Here is an 18,440-nt window from a genome sequence, read left to right as displayed (position 1 = left end):
GGCAAAGGCCGCAGATAGCTCTGTTTACACAACTATAGCCTACTATACCCCCTTCAATTGCATTATGTTCCCAATTTTCAAACGTTTTTATTATATTTTGACACTTGCTTTGCAATGTAAACGTATGTTTTCTAACGCTCATTTGAATTGAATTGAATATTACAGGATACAGTCAGCATAGGCGGGCTCTAGACCGGATCAGAGCACTGAGCAGTAAATACTAACCGTGAGGATATTGCAAATCGTGCGGTGTGGTACTCTTCTGTTGTCGTAGTGTTGACATCACGGGTAGCCAACATGGCGTTCTATTTAGCAGTCCCAAGTCTGACATTTGTCTTGCTAGTTTTTTGTGAATAACTTTACGCATTGCCGTTTTAATAACATCGAGAGTGACGATCGCCGACATAATTATTATATGTGAAAGTTTAAATAATGTCCGATCGTTGTGCAGATAATCATCAGCGTCGTGAAGCTGGGATTAAGGGAGGATGGACTCTTCACACCAGACTAAAGTCAACTTGACTTGACTGACAGACTTATTATTCATCAGTTTCCTTTTGTTTTGAAGACATTCCTTCGATCCTGCCCCTGTCGGCTGCATTTAAGTACATTTACAATTTTGAGGTATTTGTACTTTACTTGACTACATCCAATTTCCAATACTTTTACTTCTACTCAACTACATCTCAGAATGAAACCACTACTTTGTAGCCTAGATTTTGATTATTATTACAAAACATACATTACACATTTCATACTCGAAACTTGTAATATTTTAAGCCCATACTTACCTCCGCTTTTACACTGTAAATATCTCCCTTTTCTTTTCATTTTCCTTTTTTCTTTTTGAATGCTTTTTCCCTCTTGTTATTGATGATAGCCTAGCTGCAAATTGCAACACTAGATTTTTTTTATAATCGGATGAATCTAGGGTTGCAATACCTCCCATAGGCAGCCAATGCATCAAAACTGTTTTTTGCTATCTGATTGTATTAAACGACTTCAAACTCACCAATATTGTGGCTCTGTGGAAAGCTTGGAATTTACTCTTTCTATCTGCAAAGTGTTTGTTTCAGAAAAATCCACAGTAGACTAGACATGTTATGAGTTACTTTCTATCCAAGAAATTTGGTTCAGGTGATAATTTTTTCTAAGTCCTGGAGTTTGGAAGCGCTCGTGGAAAATCCCTCAACGGTCCTGTGACCATCTGGTTCTAAATGTCACATTATGCAGGAGGCAGCGGGACATGGCGTTATAGAAGACAAGAACTTCCGAAGTTCAACACTTAGAAAATAAACCATGTCTGCTCGGATTTCTTGACAGAAAATAAATCATAACAATTATACGGTGGATTTTTCAGAAACAAACACTTTGCAGATAGCAAGAGTAAATTCCAAGCTTTCCATAGAGCCGCAATATTGGTGAGTTTGACGTCGTTTAATACAATCAGATAGCAAAATAACGTTTTGATGCATTGGCTACCTATGGGAGGTATTGCAACCCTAGATTCATCCGATTATAAAAAATCTAGTGTTGCAATTTGCGGCTAATGATAGCCTATGCAAAGTACTGCGTTCTATCCGTCTGTCTTTCAATGTTACTAGCCCTTACCCGTTCAAAGATTTGAGCTCCAAAATGATGTGCAGTGTGTGGGTTATGGGATGTGCACCAGTGTCGCCAGATGGGAAATGTTGAATTATCGTACCGGAGGCTCAGAATTATCGTATTTGACATGAAACTATCGTACACAGCCAAAAAAGAGAAATCACTCGCGTAAAAACGTAATTTCACCCAAAAATGCGTCTTTAGTGTAAGAAACGACCTTGTTTGAGACTCCTGCGTGACAAAAACGCATCAGATATGCTGCGTGGAGGCAGGGAACTTCCTGGAGCTTACACAAATAAAAGCCTGAAACTGGTCTGGAAAGATGCAACCGGTGTTTTTAATGCCTCCAAGTACAGATCTAGGGTCAGATTGACTGATTTCCTGGCTTATTTTGAGACGCCAAACCAGATCCCAGATCAGCAGCCAGGGAAAATAGCGAATTCACGCTCTTTTGGGTGATATGCCGAAATTATCGTACATTTGGGCATTTTTGGAATTATTGATCGTACATCGTACAGAGGGTCAAATTATCGTACAAATACGATAATTATCGTACGTCTGGCAACACTGATGTGCACAGAGGGGGATGGCTACAGAGATACTGTGTAGCGATCTGCATGTTTTTTGGACAACATCTGTAACAGGGCCAGAAGCCCCCCCCCCCCCCGCCCGCCCGCACGCACGCCCGCACGCCCGCACACACACACACTCCCCCCCCCCCCCCCCCCGTGTGTGTGTGTGTGTGTGTGTGTGTGTGTGTTTGTGTGTGATTGTGCATGGCGTGAACAACAGCGCCCCTCCCTTAACATGTGTGGTCACAAAAGGTACTGTAGGCTAAATAGATATAGATACACCATAAAAATGCGAATATACAGCATACGATTTGTGAAAGTGACAAACGGGCTTCACAGTTATGTCAGGTGTGTTCATATGCTGATGGTGATGCGATTTCAGATCAATTGCTCCAGCCACCGAGGAGAAACGCTGGGACAGACAGACAGACAGACAGACAGACAGACACTCACTCACTCAGACATTCGCAAAATTATAGTATAGATATGTGATACATAAAGTGGTTAAGCCGAAAATCTTACTGGATCTCCTTTTAGTTAACCTTGTACCAGTGATTTGTACTGTCATGATTTATGAAACTGTACTTTTTCCTATGCAACCTTCTAATAGCCTACATTCTTCAATCAAAGCCCTATGCATTTCGGCCATTTGAAAATAGCCGATCTACAAGTTTACAATGCGAGCTTGTAGATCTGCTATTTTCAAAAGATTTTTATACATTTGAAAACTTGAAAAGTGGACATTCTGCCTAATGAGTACTTTTACTTTTTGTATAAGTGCATTTTGATGCCAATTAGCCAATACCTCCGTCCTTTTACTCAAGTATTCCTACATTTGGAATTCTGGACTTTTAACTTGTAACATTTTGTAGTATTGATACTTTTACTGAAGTATTGTGTACTTTTTCCACCACTGACTTGAAGTCATGACGACGGAGGCCGGGCGTGAGGAGGAGCTGCGGCCCGTCCCACGGGAGAGGGCCATCCTGGAGAGCTTCTTCACGCAGCTCGGGATGTTCTCCTTCGACCGGGCCAAGGACTACGTGGAGAAAGAGAAGGACAGTAGCAAGAGCGCAGGGCCCATCTGGACGGCTCTGCTGGCTGCCCTGGCTCACCTGGCGGCGGCGGAGAAGGCCTACCACAACATGACATTCCTCGGGCAAAAACTAGGTATATAGCAATTGGTTCTCACCAGTGGCGTCAGTCCAGCAAAAGCTAAGGTATGGCAACATGACTGGTGTCTTGCACACGTGTGAAGGCACGCGTGCAAGACACCAGGCATGTTGCCATACCTTAGCAAAAGGCATGATGAATTTATTTTAAGAAGTACATTTTATTTTTTTCCCCCGTAGCCAAGGTATGGCAGCTGCGACACCTTGCCATACCCAACTGACACCTCTGGTTCTCACTTCTCAAAGTGGGGTCCGGGCCGGGGACCCCCAGAGGTCCTTGAAGGAGTTCCAGGAGGTCCCCAGCTAAATGATAGGTAGGAACCAAATGGGGACTTGGGTCCATTTGGTTCCATTTGTACAGAGTTAAATTAACATTGACTTTACAATAATAGATTGGGGTCTCAGAGAAATGCCATTAAATGGGGGTCCGTAGCCTAATGCATGACAAACTTGTGGTCCCTGAAATTAGAATGGTTGGGAATCACTGCTAGAGGCGTAAAAATCTTCTCCATGGGGGTCCCTGGTATATCTTTTCAAATGGGGTCTGAGGGCTAAAATAAGTGTCAATTTGGGGGTTCTTGACATGAAATAGTTTGAGAAGCACTGGTATAATAGCACAGTGAAAGCCACCGTGTTCTTTAAAAAAATCCTCCAATCTGCAATTTTTATGTCGAACTCTGGATTCTACACCTTGGTCTCTCACATGAGACCAATTTTTACCACCAGGCACAAATTGGGCTATGAGGTTCAGGCAGTAGGCCTACTACTAATTTGTCAGCCGACATTTTACTGCATCTGTGCTAGTTACATTGTATTAACATACTCTCTTACATACATACAGATGAAAGTTTTTATTATTTTAATACTGCCAGTGAGGATTTTACTAGTATGTAATATGTACCACCACCTGCCTGATGTTTATCTCATCACCTTGCCACAGAGGAGAAAATAGATACTAACGTGAAATCCTCAACTGTGCATTAAGAATTTGTATATGTGTGTACTTTATTTATGTTATGTTGCCAACTCAGTCTGGTAGCAATATATATTTCTAACAACAGATGGCGTTACTGTCCCTAGATGATGCACTGTCAGCCATTTTCATCTGATAGTACAGTTAATCCCTTGCTGTGTAGAGAGAGAGAGCGAGAGAGAGAGATGTTGAGTAAATGTAGACTCGCCATCAAGTAACCTCTGCCAGGGACGTGCAGAGAATGTTAGAGAGGCAGGGTCTGAAATTTCTAAAAGGGCCTTTTGGTGAAAATATCGAAAATAGCCGACCTCCAAGCTCACAAGCGTGATGCGTTGTGAGCTTTGAGGTCGGCTATTTCCGGTACTTGATACCACACTGAACCAAGCATAATCAAGTGAATACTGGAGATGTGGCGTGGCATGGATTTCTACTCAGAGGGGGCAATTATTTCAACATAAGATGCTGCATTGGAAAGACGGCATTTGCATTTCTTTCACCAGAGTAAAAACTGCATCCATGGTCTGGAGACGGCACTTTTTACAGACAGGGTAAAAGGGCAGGGGCTCAAGACCCCTTTGATGTCTATGTGTGCACGTGCCTGTAGGGCTGTCACGATATGACATTTTACATGACGATTAATTGTCACTCAAATAATTGCGATTAACGATTTAATTGTGTATTTGTCGTTGACAATTACATTTCTGTTTGGCTTTTAGGCTTTGAAGTTGCACATGGCAGATATGACACATAACCTAAATTACTGACATATTTATCAACTTTCTACTTAAAAAATAACATTGATAGTGGAAATAGCCGATCTACAAGCTCACAACGCGTCGCGATGCGACGCGTTGTGAGCTTGTAGATCGGCTATTTCCACTATTTCTGAAAATGTTTGTCAATGTATGAACATTTTTCAACATTTACGATTGTGACGATTATGACGAAATATTTGCGATTATGTCAAATAATTACGATTAGACGATTATGTAATAATTGTGACAGCCCTACGTGCCTGACCTCTGCTCTCCCTGTAGGTGGGCAGTCATTCTTTAGCCGCAAGGACTCCATCCGCACCATCTACACCTCCCTGTACAACGAGCTGCGGAAAGTGGTGACAATGGGACGCCACTCCCAGCCAGGCTCCGCCCCCTACCTGGAGGACCTGCTGTCACACCTATCGGAGCAGCTGTGCCACTTCACCCAGGCTCGCATGGAGATGGCTGACCTGTTCGAAAAGATGCACTCCCTAGGGAGCCAGAAGAACATCAACTCGGACGAACTGGTCACTACCCTCGACGCTGTGCTTCAGAAATACAGCTCTAGGTGTGTGTGTTGTTGTTGTTGTTTTTTGCTTGAGTAATCTGGATCTGTGGACATCTTTAGATGAATATAATACAATTGTTGATTTGGAAGAGAGCTCATTAAGACATACTGTTAATGTAAGTGAGACGTGAGGTGGGTGCAGGAAGTCAGTTTTGGCTGACTTCAGCAAGGGTCAAACTTTGCTAAACCAAAATAGCCATACCCTTTGCATGGTTGAGCAGTGAAATACATTGCAGCAGGTCACAGTCTGACAACACACCACACATCACTGAGTTGGCAGTGCAGCGAGGGGTGAAGGTGATATGTGCTGCTAGCAGCCATCAGGCCAGGGGGAATTAATCAGCCGATAGAAAAACGTTATACTGTAGATGGCTGTTCCACCACGGCCATCAGCTATGCTAGTAAATTATTCCACAACAGTGAGTGAAACGACTTGGGTATTGGGTCGCTCTAAATTAGGGCAGCTACTGTCACAACAGTTGTCTGGCTTTTGCTGTAATACTTACACTTAATTCCTTCTATCCAGATTCCACCACCCAATCCTGGGACGAGTGGAGGAGGGCTTCCAGACGGAGGTAGACGTGGTGACCCAGTTACTGCGCTGCCAGGCAGAGGTCTCAGAGTGGCGCTTCCTGCCTGCCCTGCTCAACCTGCACGGTGCCAACTCCAAGCTCACTGCCTGGGGGCAGCTCTTCCAGCGGCAGAAAGAGACCCGCAAGCACCTCTTCGGAGGCCAGTCTCAGAAGGCCGTGCAGCCGCCTCACCTCTACCTGTGGCTGCAGCGCTTCCACGCTGCTCTGCTGGCCAAGTTCAGCTTCTACTTCCACGAGGCGCTGAGCCGACAGACGGCATCGGCCGACATGAGGGCCCTGACAGCCCGCACTACACCCGACTACCACGGCAAGATCTGCTCCTTCATCCGTAAGCATGACGCCAACAATGTGTCCCTGGTGTTTGACAATCAAGGCTCAGATAGTTTCCAGGGCCATGGATACCACCACCCTCAGTCATACCGCGAGGCGCCCAAAGGCGTGGAGCAGTTCCCCGCCGTGGTGTCCCTGCCCTCTGGAGAGCGGCCACTCACACACTGGCCCAACGTCATCATGATGATGGGAGACCGTGCCTCTGAGCTGAACACTCTGGACAAGGTGGTGCACTTCTACGACGATAAGGTCCAGAGCACGTACTACCTGACGCGGCCCGAGCCCCACTTCACCCTGGTGGTCATCTTCGATGGCAGAAAGTCTGAGAAGGATTCACATATCACCGCCTTCCTGCAGGAGATCTCAGGCTCGCTGCGCAACTCCAAACCTTTCAGCACCCTCAAGCCAGGCTCCAAGGGCTGAGCTGCTACTTGTTTGAGTAATATCTATTCTGAATAGTACACAGTGCGTATGCACAGTGATGATTAACGACAGTGAGGAATGGTTATCCCTTAAGAGCCTGTTAAGTTTAACCATTTCTTACTGGAATAGAAATCAAATCGAACATACTTGAATATGGTTGATCTTTTCTTTTGAAATATGTATGATTTAGATTTTTAGGACTTCAACCTGCGATTTAACTATTAATTTAACATCGCACTGTGAAATCTTGTTTTGCCAAACCTGTTCCAGACCAAAGTGATCGCTTCTTGTAGCGCAGCCTTCCCAAAAAATATCAGATAGTGATACATGTTCAGATTAATTCTCAGACTTACTGTAGCCAAGCCTTGTCTTGGATACGCTGCTAATACTGAAAAAAAAAGCTTAAGCCTTTTAATTTAAGAATTTATGACATTTTGGATTTTTTTATTATTTTAACCATGTTTAGTTTTTATTTGTAAATATAGTTTTTTGTGGTGCTTGCCACTGTGTTATGAAAATAAAGTTTTGAGATAATTGTACAATTGCCCTTGCTTCCCCAGACATAAATGTCATACATATCATCAATTGAATGAGCTGTTTTGTGTGAAAGAATATATGTACAATACTTGCGTACATGACCAGAGTACCTTCAGTGGTCTAGTAAATATTTTATAAATGTACATGTATATAATATACCAACCATACCTCCAGAGGCCTAGTCAAAAGCACTTACATCTACTTAAGCCCGATTTGATTTATACTCCATAAGACCATGCCGCATGCTTAAAATAGCCAATCTACAAGCTTGCATCTGTGAAGCTTTTCAGAGGGCTATTTTTGGTGTGCGACACTGTCGTTTGACGGAGCATAAATTAAGCATTACAGTACATGCCCCCTCAGTAACTTGTGCATGAGCAAGTAGAGTGTTCAGTCAGCCTAGCTTAGCTATGCGCAGTCAACCACAAGACAAACCTTTTTTCATAAAAGGGCACCACCAGATAATGGCCACAAAAATGTAACTGCAAGATCCTGCATTGCATTTTGCTCTCCTGTCTCTTCAATACTTACTACCACAAACAAAAAAAGAAAAACATTCCCACCAAATTTGCGCTCTTGAATGTTAATTTATTCAGGTTATTTATAATAAATACAACACCGATACAATCCATTTGGCTATATGAGCTCATCTTCAGGAAGCTCAGGTTTCAAATACAGGAACACTAAACGGACGAAACCATTTCCTTTATTATCAAACACATTCAGAAAGAAACCTCCCTTTTAGTTAAAATGCACCAACATGTTATGATGCTACATGCCAAGTACACAATCCTATACATCAAAGTGCAATGTCACAATGGGTTAACGCTAGAATTCATAATTCAGTTATCTACTAAACACTTCATGATTATTTCATTCTGAGTGCTGCTGCTCTTCATTCAGGACATGCGTGAGTGGATTCACAACTCCCCAAAAAAGACAAGGATAAAAAAAGGCACTTTCACATACATACATACCAACAAACAAACACACACACACACACACACACACACACACACACACACACAAAGATGTGCATCCGTAGCCCATCTCAGCAACTCATATCCCATAGCGCATCACTCTTACATTAGTTCCTAGCCCAGTTGGAGGCCACATTCAGTGTGCTGTTCAAGTGTTTTTTTTGGGCATTATACACACACAGCCCCACCCTGTTAGCTTACTGTGAATTTAAGGTTAACTAGTGACTTCAGTGTAACACCCAGGTAAAACAATATTTACACACACACACACACACACACACACGCGCACGCACGCACATACACACACACACACACACACACACACACACACACACACACACACACACAAAACTACTGTAAGTGGCATGCTTTTTACACCAGTGCACTTCCCCAACTTGTATGTGTTCTGGCACTCAAGGCAGGTATGAATAATCTATCAACTACCACTGTTCTAGTGTTTATACATTTACAAGTGAACAGAACGAGGGCAGGCAGGACACACACACACACACACACACACACACACACACACACACACACACTAATGGGAACGGAAATCATACACCCCATTCCATAAAAATAAAAGTTCTGTCCAAGCTTCCAGCTCCCTCCTCCACCAAACCTTTGCACCCTGTTTGAAACTTCGGTCTGGGTATGTGGGTGTCCTCGGCACCTCAACACAAAAAAGGCTGTTAAGGTTTAGTGAGTGTTAGTGCCACCAAAGTGACACAACAGCTCACCGAAACATTCAATAAGATGGTTGAACAGTCATTAAAATACTGGAAACATTCAATAATAAATATGCGGAGCATTGGTTAAATAACTTGTGAGTTTCCATTTCTTTTTTTCTTGTCACTGACTACCCCAAGAGGCTTGGTTTGAGGCATATATAGTGAGTTTAGCAGCTGAACCAAGATAAATAGAAAAAACAAATAAAAAGAGTGACTCAAGATTTCTGCCTCCCCATTCCACACCGTGTGAACCATCCTCGGCAGAATGGAGGAATCACCCATCCTCGCCTCCCTCCCATGGGTGTCTCCACCCTGCAGTGTCCTCCTTTCTGTGGCTTTGAACCAATCAAATCACTCATTACAGATACAGCAGCCAATCGTAAATACATTAAGAATACAGCAGCCTTTCGCGAAAGGCTCCTCGAACTAAACGCACGCCTATCGTTATGACGGTACAGCCAACGTTCACATCACTGAAAACTACATTTCACTGGAGCCAAACTACACTCCCCACGTATCTGACTATATATCTCTTAAACAGGACAGGATATTCTGCCATGGCTGTCCTTTATTCTTCTCTCTATCAGCGGTTCTTTTAGCTAACCTTTGATAAATGCTTCAATACATGGAGAAAGTAAACTCCTACACACCAAGAGAGTACACACCCGACGACACATAAATATCATGGCATATCATATCATAGATCATGTCATATATTAATATATTTTTTTATTACTACAGTAAAACCCTTTTTGTCTGTCCTACCGTTTCTACCCTTATGTTGATTATAAACAGTAAGCAGTACCCTGATCTCCTCTTCTGGCCCATTTTTGGCCTGGGTCGGCCTGATTCTGGCCTGGTTTGGCTCACATGGTGCAAGATTTGTCCAGAGGCGGGGGCAGAGGCGGGGTGCTGCTCTTGGGCGGAACCATGGGCTTGGGCCTCAGGGCAGGGGGCCGCAGGGGAGCCCCCATGCGGGCCACGGCCACAGGCTTAAAGGAACCCAGGGTGTCAGGGGAGGGGTTGGTCGCCCTGGGAGGTCCGGGAGGCGGCCCCGGGAGGGGGCTGATGGGGCTCAGGGGGCTGAGGGGACTTGGGGTGCCAGGAGTCCCGGGGGTCCCGGGTGTGCCCGGGGTGCTGGGCGTGCTGTGGGGGCTGGGCGACTCGGAGGAGCACGTGGTGACGGGGCCGTTCTTCACCTGCTCCAGAGTGTCTAGCACCACGTCAGGCGCCGGCCTGCAACCCTGCCGCTCCAGCTGCCTCAGCTCTCCCAGAGCCACACTCACCGTCTCCTCTATGTCCTACACAGAGGAGGTGGTTGAGAAGGAGCGGGATGAGAGCCGGAAAGAAGAGACACGATGAACTGCATGTATAATTTATAAATACATCTTCTACATCTTTGTTCAAAGATTTTATTTATTAATTCATTACATTTGTATACTTTATTTAGGTGGTAGAGTGTGGAGAGAGAAGATAACTAGGGCAGAGAGAGGGAGAGAGAGCGGAAACTAAATATGACGAGAGTCGGATTTGAACTCGGGTCCTCATGACTCACATGGAACATATGGTCAGTGCAACTGGCTGAGCCCACCAGGCACCCCAATGAAGTGCGTTTTAATGAGGGCTACAGATGCTGCCAATTGATAATTGTGTCAGTCTGCGTGTGTGCGTGCACCTGTGCCAGTGTGTCAGGATCCAGTCCTCTGGAGCGGTGAGAGTCGGTGAAGCCGTGCTGACCACTGCAGGAGCGTCGGATAGGCGTGTCCTCGGGCCTCCGCAGCGAGTCGTGCCGACTGATCGTCAGGGTCACCGCCGCGGCGGAGCGCCGCCGCCTCTCCGGGCTGTCGAGGGGCGGAGTTAGGCCCTGGCCCCGCCCCAGAAGTAGCTCCCGCGGGCTGAAGTGACCGGTCACGGGCGGCGAGCTCCTCTCCATCACGCCTCCATTTCCGTGGCAGTGGTTTTCACTGGAGCGGCCGAGCGGGCGGCGAAACAAACCGTCGGTTCTCTTCCTCCTGTGGCTGTCGTCGGGGAAACACAAACGGTGGGAGCCGAGTTAGAGGTGGCTTGTACACTCCAGGTATTTCGCTTAACCTTCTAATGAGAGAATGGGTCTTACATGACGGACCTGTTATAGGTCTCTGGTGGTCTGATGTCAGTTGGGGAGCTCAACTCGCTCCTGGAGCGCTTGTCATCAGTGCTGCTGCTTCCTCCATCGCTGTCTGCTTTCTGACTGAGAGTATCCGACATGACGTCAGCCCTAGGACACCAAGCACACACTCTAACCAAACAATCTGGAGAAGATCACCAACACCGCCGCTGGAAATGGGCTAGCTGAACTAACAAATCAGACCAATTATCAATTAACGAATCAATAGCAAGCGGTTAGTGAGTCCGTCGGTCGATATGAGTCCATTAATCAACAAGGTGTGCGATCCAGTGAGCTACGGACAAATCCATCACCCCTACTAGGCTGTCAGCGAAAACGGCTAGTCAGTGGCCTCAAAACCACTGGAGCGTGGCTCGCCTCTTGGCTGGCACGTTCCTTTACAACCCCTCAGTTTTGAAACTCAGTTTATAGGGAATGAAAATATGAGGATTAGTAATGAATAGCCAAACTGTAGGCATTATGAATGGCACATGATCTGAAATGCAAGTGTGGCTTTATGGATATTTTGTGTGTGGCGCGTGCGTGTGCGTGCACGCGCGCTTCCATGCACATGCCTGTCCTTCAGCATAATGTACTGGTGCGGCACCAAGCCATGGATGCCGTTGTGTCGCCCCTCCCACCAGTCATGTGATGCGCGCTGGAACAGCTGCAGCGACGCTCCCTTCTTGAAAGTGAGCTCCCGGCCCGATCGACCCACGTAGTCGAACCTCGCCACTGCCTCCACCGCCTCGCCCTCTGAGAGAGAGAGAGAGAGAGAAATGGGGGAAGGTGGGAAAGATAGCGAGACAGAAAAGGTGGAAAGAAGAGGCGGAGATGAAGATAAGAGCCAGATGTGAAAATAGGGGTGAACCTGGACTTGTCAGTCACCTGTCTCAGAGGCATTGTCTTCCCTGCCCAGCCCAGCCAATGAAGAAACAGTATGGGAATTGGAGGAAAGGAAAAGATAAAACAGAAGGCTTAAGTCTTTTCTATCAACTCACCCCCCACCAAACCCCCCTACTCCTGCCCCACAGAGAGAGAGAGAGAGAGAGAGAGAGAGAGAGAGGAGGGTGGGGGGCAGTCTCCATGGCAGCTGTTGCCATGGTGACAACTCTCCACTGGAAGCTGAGAGAGAAAGTGCATGAGTGTGTGAAGAGAGAGAGAGAGAGAGAGAGAGAGAGAGAGAGAGAGAGGGAGAGAGACGGAGAGAGAGAGAATGGGAGAGAGATGGAGAGAGAGAGTGAAGCCCACTGGGTGATTGCATGAAGGTCAGGGGTTACACATACCTTCCTCGCTGGTCTGAGTCTCTGTGCCGCCATCAGGCTCCGCCTCCTCCAGAGCACCCGGCTCGCTGAATGGACTCTCGCTGCGGGAAGGGGAGCAAGACCGGAGAGAAGATGAAGGGGAGAGGAGAGGAGAGAAGAGGCGAGGAGAGGAGAGGAGAGGAGAGGAGAGGAGAGGAGAGGAGAGGAGAGGAGAGAAAACAGCTTAGGTACAAAAAGTGCTACAGTCAGCAATAGATAGGCATGCTCTCTAGCAGTCTCATTCCTCAGTCTAGCTAGCAGCTCGTTTTAATACCATATAGATGGAGAGAGGGGAGAAAAGGAAGCAGGATGCAGGTACAGATTTATTTAAGCACAAGCATTGCCCCTGTGATGATCTGCCCTACAGGCAGGCATTGAGCCTCACCAGTACTGATCTCCGGTCATGCACTTCTCGTACACCGGCCCCGGCAGCTCCTTGGTGTCCGGAAAGATGTTGTCGTGGTGAAGTATCACGGTCTTGACCACCTCGTTGACGTGTGCCTGGCAGGCCACCTGGTCCAGGGTGTCCGGGGTGGGCAGGAGGGTAGGGCCGAACACGATGGCCAGGTTCCCGGCGTCCATCATGTTCTCGTCGCTATACTGGGACAGGCTGCACAGAGCAGCGGGGCAAAGGTTAGATAAAGGGAAACCAATTGCCAATTGTGAACCTAAATGCCTGTAGAAACCTCATATGTCCAAGTTTCAAATTTGCATGTTTTCTTTCGGAAATTAAAGCCTTGCCTCAAAATAAGACTGTTGAACAAAACTAGTGAAAATAGCAGATCTACAAGCACACAACGCCTCGTGGTGCAAGGCGTTGTGTGCTTGTAGATCGGCTATTTTCACTAGTTTAAATCATTTTCAAAATGATAAATACAAACCGAACGGTTTTGGACATGGTTTCCACTCGACAACAGCGATATGCTGTGGTAAAACATTAAACCCTATGTTATACCCTTCTGTGAAATGCAGAAGTGTACGCCCATGATGTTAAACGCGCAGTTTCACATCACCTAGCGTGCCGTCACAGGCATACGCCACAGCATTTCATGGGAGTAATACACAGAAGGCAAGACATAGAGCACGTGAGGTACCCTCACTTCTAGAGTTCGGGCCTCACACCTACGTGGCACCGCCAATCCGACCAAAATGTTAGGCTTTGCCACTGTCCATAGCCCTCCAATGAGACGCAGCGTGAGCAGATGGAAATTGTGACATCTTATCATGAGCATTAGTGAGGATCAATTATATAATGATAAGGTAAAAAAAAAAAGATAAAACACCTTCTAAATCCTAACCTACGTTTTGTGAAAACTTTTTTTCTTTTTTCTATTGAGACCTGTTGCAACCTATACGTTGTTATACCTTTCAATCCGGGTGCCACCTCTGTGTCTCATTAGTAGTTGCTATATACTGTATATATAGCAACATAATTCCTTTTACAATTTTTGAATAAGAGGTTTTCAGAAAACACAGGTTAGTAGAAGGTGTTTTTATAATCGGCCTTAGGTGTCGTTTGAGGACATGCTCAAAATATGGTGACATGCGGCAGCGCCACGCACAATGCCTGCTGGATGTACATTTTTAACGGTTCTGCGACTTAGGGCATTCACCAAATATTCGAATATTCGAATATCAAAGTCACTATTCGACGTTGTTCACCGAAGTCGAATATTTGGTTATTTGTATTTTTTTATTGTTTTCTCTTTAAAAAATATATAGTTTATAAAGCTTGGCTAGATAGGAAGTCATAAAAATGAGTTGTCAATGCCCCTGGTGGATGAATTTGTTAATGCTCTATACCAGGGCTTCTAAAACCTTTTTAGGCTGTGACCCCCAAAATAAACATATTTGAACTGCGGACCCCCACCCTGACAAGCATTTGGAATTGTAGATCTTACATTTAATGTGACTCGGTTCCGCAGATAAATATTGTGAAAATAGCAGATCTACATGCTACATGCATGTAGATCGGCTATTTTCACAATGTTCGCCTCTTGCTTACTTAATATTTGACAGTTTGGCCAGTCCTGTCGAATATTCGACTACTTTGAGGTCGAATAATTAGAATACTAAAAATCACTATTCGTGAATGCCCTACTGCGGCTATGTACTCTCAAAGCTTTGTTGTACCCTCCCAAGAATGCAGAGTTACTTAGCAACCTGGCCGCACAATGTAGTTCCTAACACTATACTATACTGTACAAATCAAATTTACAGGGTTGTCGTTGACTATCATATGATCCAGGAATGCTTGCCACAGTGTAACTGTAAGTGCTTTAGATGTGGCGAACAGCACTAATCTTGGATGCATGTGAGAACCTTGTTAAGCCTAATAGATGCACAAATGCATCTGGCTGGTACAGTATACATCACACCTGCGCATAACACACCCCACCCCTTCTCACACCTCCCTCCTTTCCATCCTTCTCTCTCTCTCTCTCTCTCTCTAATTTGGTCTCTCCAACACAGCAACAATCTCTCGGTCGGTCCTACACAGTCTTAACACAGAGCCATAACCACTTACGTGTAATCCCTTTACATAGTACGTTGCCCATGGTCACTGAATAGAAATCTCACAACGTGTCACATCTCTCTCTCTCTAGTTCACATTGTGAACTTGTAGATCTTCTATTTTCACAGTTTTTGAAAATATACTTCAGAACTTTGCTCCAAATAGGGTGTGGTTAACTGAACTCTGAAAGAGTAAGACATATGTATCAATGGAGAAAGGACACTTGGCATACCACATATGCTCTGATGCCTGACAGCGTGACGCGGGTTCGAATCCCGATTCCGACAACCTTTGCTGAATGTCATTGTCACTCCCCATCTCTCTCCCCCAATTCCTGTCAGTCTACTGTCCTATCAATAAAGGCATAAAAGCCCCAAAACTAATAAAAAAAATGTGTGTGTTTTGTATGTGTTTTTTGTTTTGTTTATTCTTTAACCCATTTAGAACGGTTACACATTATTGTGTATCATTATTTTATGATTTAACTATTGAAAAATAGCAGATATACAAGCTCACAGCGCGGCACCGAGTGCCGCGCTGCAAGCTTGTATATATCTGCTATTTTAAAAAAATCGTGAAAATTAGAATGTTGACCCGGTTCTATAAGTGTCTTTTGAATCCTTCTAAAACATTTTGAAAAACCTGTGTTTCTATGTCAGCAATCTGGCTAGCCGTCGTCAAAGAAAAGGACCTTTTCACTTAACTGGAGGTCAGTTGGTCTGTTCTTGAGAGACTACAATGTCAGTGGTTCTCAAACCTTTTCATGTGAAGGACCCCCAAAATGATATGTATTTGGCCATGGACCCCCATCTTTAAATATTTAATTCCAGGGACCCTCCAGAAGCAAAATTTGAGTTAGAAACGTTCGCTTTGAAAATACATATATTCAAAGATTTGCACACATTTTCACGACTTTTTCAAAAATAGCAGATCTACAATACTCGGTGCCGCGCTGCAAGCTTGTATATCTGCTATTTTTCAATAGTTAAAGCATTCAATAATCTTAATAAAGACAAAGTAAAAAAAAAAAAAAAGAAAAAAAAGAAAAAGGATACTCACTGGTTGAGGAAAGCAAACAGGTAACGCATCACCACCAGCGTGGCCCGGGGAACACCCAGTAGAATCTTACGGATACATTGTGCTCTGTCATACAGGCTCTCCATACCTGCAGGAAGGAACACACACACACACGGCACAAAGAAGCTCAAGCTGTCATCTTTTTTTCCCGGAGATATCACAAGGTGTTTGTAATACTGCCACATCCTGAAATACCAGCCCAGGCCGGAGCAGAGCGAAGGGGGAGGCTGGCTCCCTATCTTCTCCGTGGGAAACAGAGTATACGAGGATGAGTTTCACAAACACAAAGAGAGAGACAAAAGACCCTAACGAGGCATGGGCGACATGGACGACAAAGGAACGGGAGAAGGAGAGGGAGTGTATGTGGGTAGATACAGTAGGCCGATCAGATTCTTTCTCCATTTTCCTTCTCCATGAATACACTGTGTTAAGTCAAGTGTGCAGCACTTTAACAAAAGCACACACACATATATATATATATATATATATATATATATATATATATATATATATAAAATGCAAGCACGCGATTATTGCTGTGAATAATATTTCAGTCAGATTCAGTAATACGCCTAAATACGGTCAGGTTGAGCCATGTGTTGTTTTTTGAAGTCAAAATGTCCGTCCAGGAGCCATGGTCAGTCTGACAACCTTCATGGGATGCTTCAGTGTACCATGTATGTACAGTAGATCAATGGCTCTCAACATGAGGGTCCCGCAGAGGTCCTTGAGGGGCTACCCACACACACGCAAATACACAACAACAATAACACAAACACTGTAAAATCTTCAAGACACTCACGAACACAGTTGAGGAGGTCATTAAACCTGTCCTTGGGGAACAAGGGGTTCTCCAGGCCCCTGAAGTAGAGCTTCAGCACACCGGCCACCGAGTTGATGTCGCGGTTGCTCTCCTCGTCAATCAGCGGGTCATTGCCTATTGGCAACAGACAGGCCAAGTCAATTACCGCGTCACACCATTAACAGTCCAGAAGTGTCAATTTAACTCTGAGAAAGGTATAAATGGAGCCACGGTAACATAGGTGGCAGGCGAACTCTTACCTCTCTCAAAGGAGTTCTTGATGTCGTTAACCTCCACTTGTGACCCGGAGACCCGGAATATGCCTTGATGCTGAAGACCTGTTGGATACAAGATGTGGTGTGTGTGTGTGTGTGTGTGTGTGTGTGTGTGTGTGTGTGTGTGTGTGTGTGTGTTAAAATAATTCCACTTTATTATACTGTATAGTAATAAATGCACTGGGTACAAGAGAATTTCATAGAATGCGATTTGCCGCTACTCTCCTGTAACCAGATTTGTGATTAATAAAGAAATATGAAACCCCAGACTCACCATGTAGGTTTATGTAGCGGATACAGCTCTCCACAAGCATAGGTATGGCTTTAGTTGAGTCCTATGTACATCACATACAGAAATGTTGTTAAATGATAACACACACACTGAATTCATGTCCACAGAATTAGACAGGAAAGGACAGAAACATTAACAGAGATTTTACATGCAACAAGAAGAGGTAACCTAGCCTGGCCAATGGGAATGCTTGCTATGTGTTTAGTCTAGACTATATGCACGTGAGCACTTGTCCTGGACTACCAAATATAAAGACCAAAATTAACACCCGAGCAGTGAGAATGCATTCAGGAAAGATGGATATTTTAGTGTGCCAACACACACACACACGCACGCACGCACGCACGCACGCACGCATAATAATTAAATACTACCTGGTGCTTGCTGTGGGAGTTCTTCCGCCCGCGACTATAATGAGGGGAGAGAGGAATCTCAATTACATGGATTCCAGAGTTCCAATACCTTGTTGTGAGCTCAAGACTTCCTAGATTTCAAGATTTGTTCATTTGTTACATCTCACAATGGCACACGAGAATCAAATTGTTTGGTTTGGGCTCCTTTACAGTACATTATAGCGAAAATAAAAGACAATTACAGATGGGAAACATAACTTTCACATAGCACATTCATGCACCTGTAATCTCTAGGATCAATGGACAAAATGTCTTGATACTAGGGATGGGACGATACGCAATATTATCGTTAATCGTGATAAAAAACACTTTATGCACTGGGATCAATTCACCTTTTATTTGCTGAGCCTCTATAATTGGTAAAAGGTACTTAT

General features: G+C 44.8%; 2 protein-coding genes across 2 annotated transcripts in view; one reads left to right on the top strand and one right to left on the bottom strand.

Annotated features, from left to right (window-relative positions):
* Positions 1-303: 303 nt before the first annotated feature.
* On the top strand, positions 304-7,445 carry kics2 (KICSTOR subunit 2). Its single transcript, XM_080753999.1, has 4 exons — positions 304-624; positions 3,102-3,347; positions 5,360-5,648; positions 6,175-7,445. Exons 2-4 carry the CDS (start codon positions 3,104-3,106, stop codon positions 6,992-6,994), a joined length of 1,353 nt encoding a protein of 450 aa, XP_080610125.1. The 5' UTR covers positions 304-624; positions 3,102-3,103; the 3' UTR covers positions 6,995-7,445.
* Positions 7,446-10,108: 2,663 nt separating this feature from the next.
* LOC308308575 (SLIT-ROBO Rho GTPase-activating protein 1-like) overlaps positions 10,109-18,440 on the bottom strand; it is a gene marked incomplete at both ends in the record, with an annotated part of 31,068 nt that continues 22,736 nt past the window's right edge. Inside the window, 11 exons of the mRNA XM_080753994.1 lie at positions 10,109-10,543; positions 10,918-11,260; positions 11,359-11,499; positions 11,964-12,144; positions 12,675-12,754; positions 13,078-13,302; positions 16,267-16,372; positions 17,087-17,221; positions 17,347-17,424; positions 17,636-17,696; positions 18,028-18,061. Of these exons, the coding sequence (XP_080610120.1) occupies positions 10,109-10,543; positions 10,918-11,260; positions 11,359-11,499; positions 11,964-12,144; positions 12,675-12,754; positions 13,078-13,302; positions 16,267-16,372; positions 17,087-17,221; positions 17,347-17,424; positions 17,636-17,696; positions 18,028-18,061 (1,819 nt within the window). The remainder of the gene's footprint in view (positions 10,544-10,917; positions 11,261-11,358; positions 11,500-11,963; positions 12,145-12,674; positions 12,755-13,077; positions 13,303-16,266; positions 16,373-17,086; positions 17,222-17,346; positions 17,425-17,635; positions 17,697-18,027; positions 18,062-18,440) is intronic.

Source organism: Nannobrachium achirus (assembly GCF_963921795.1).
Source record: "Nannobrachium achirus genome assembly, chromosome: 23".
NCBI classification, from domain to species: Eukaryota; Metazoa; Chordata; class Actinopteri; order Myctophiformes; family Myctophidae; genus Nannobrachium; species Nannobrachium achirus.
Note: the sequence above shows the minus strand (reverse complement) of the source record. Positions and strands in the feature narration are given on the sequence as shown.

What these genes read in the sequence shown, in the direction of transcription:
- kics2 (XM_080753999.1), top strand. Translation starts at nt 3,104, where the DNA reads ATGACGACGGAGGCCGGGCGTGAGGAGGAGCTGCGGCCCGTCCCACGG. An exon ending in ATTCCTCGGGCAAAAACTAG is followed by an intron (nt 3,348 to 5,359) that starts GTATATAGCAAT and finishes CTCTCCCTGTAG; the next exon opens with GTGGGCAGTCATTCTTTAGC. An exon ending in CTTCAGAAATACAGCTCTAG is followed by an intron (nt 5,649 to 6,174) that starts GTGTGTGTGTTG and finishes CCTTCTATCCAG; the next exon opens with ATTCCACCACCCAATCCTGG.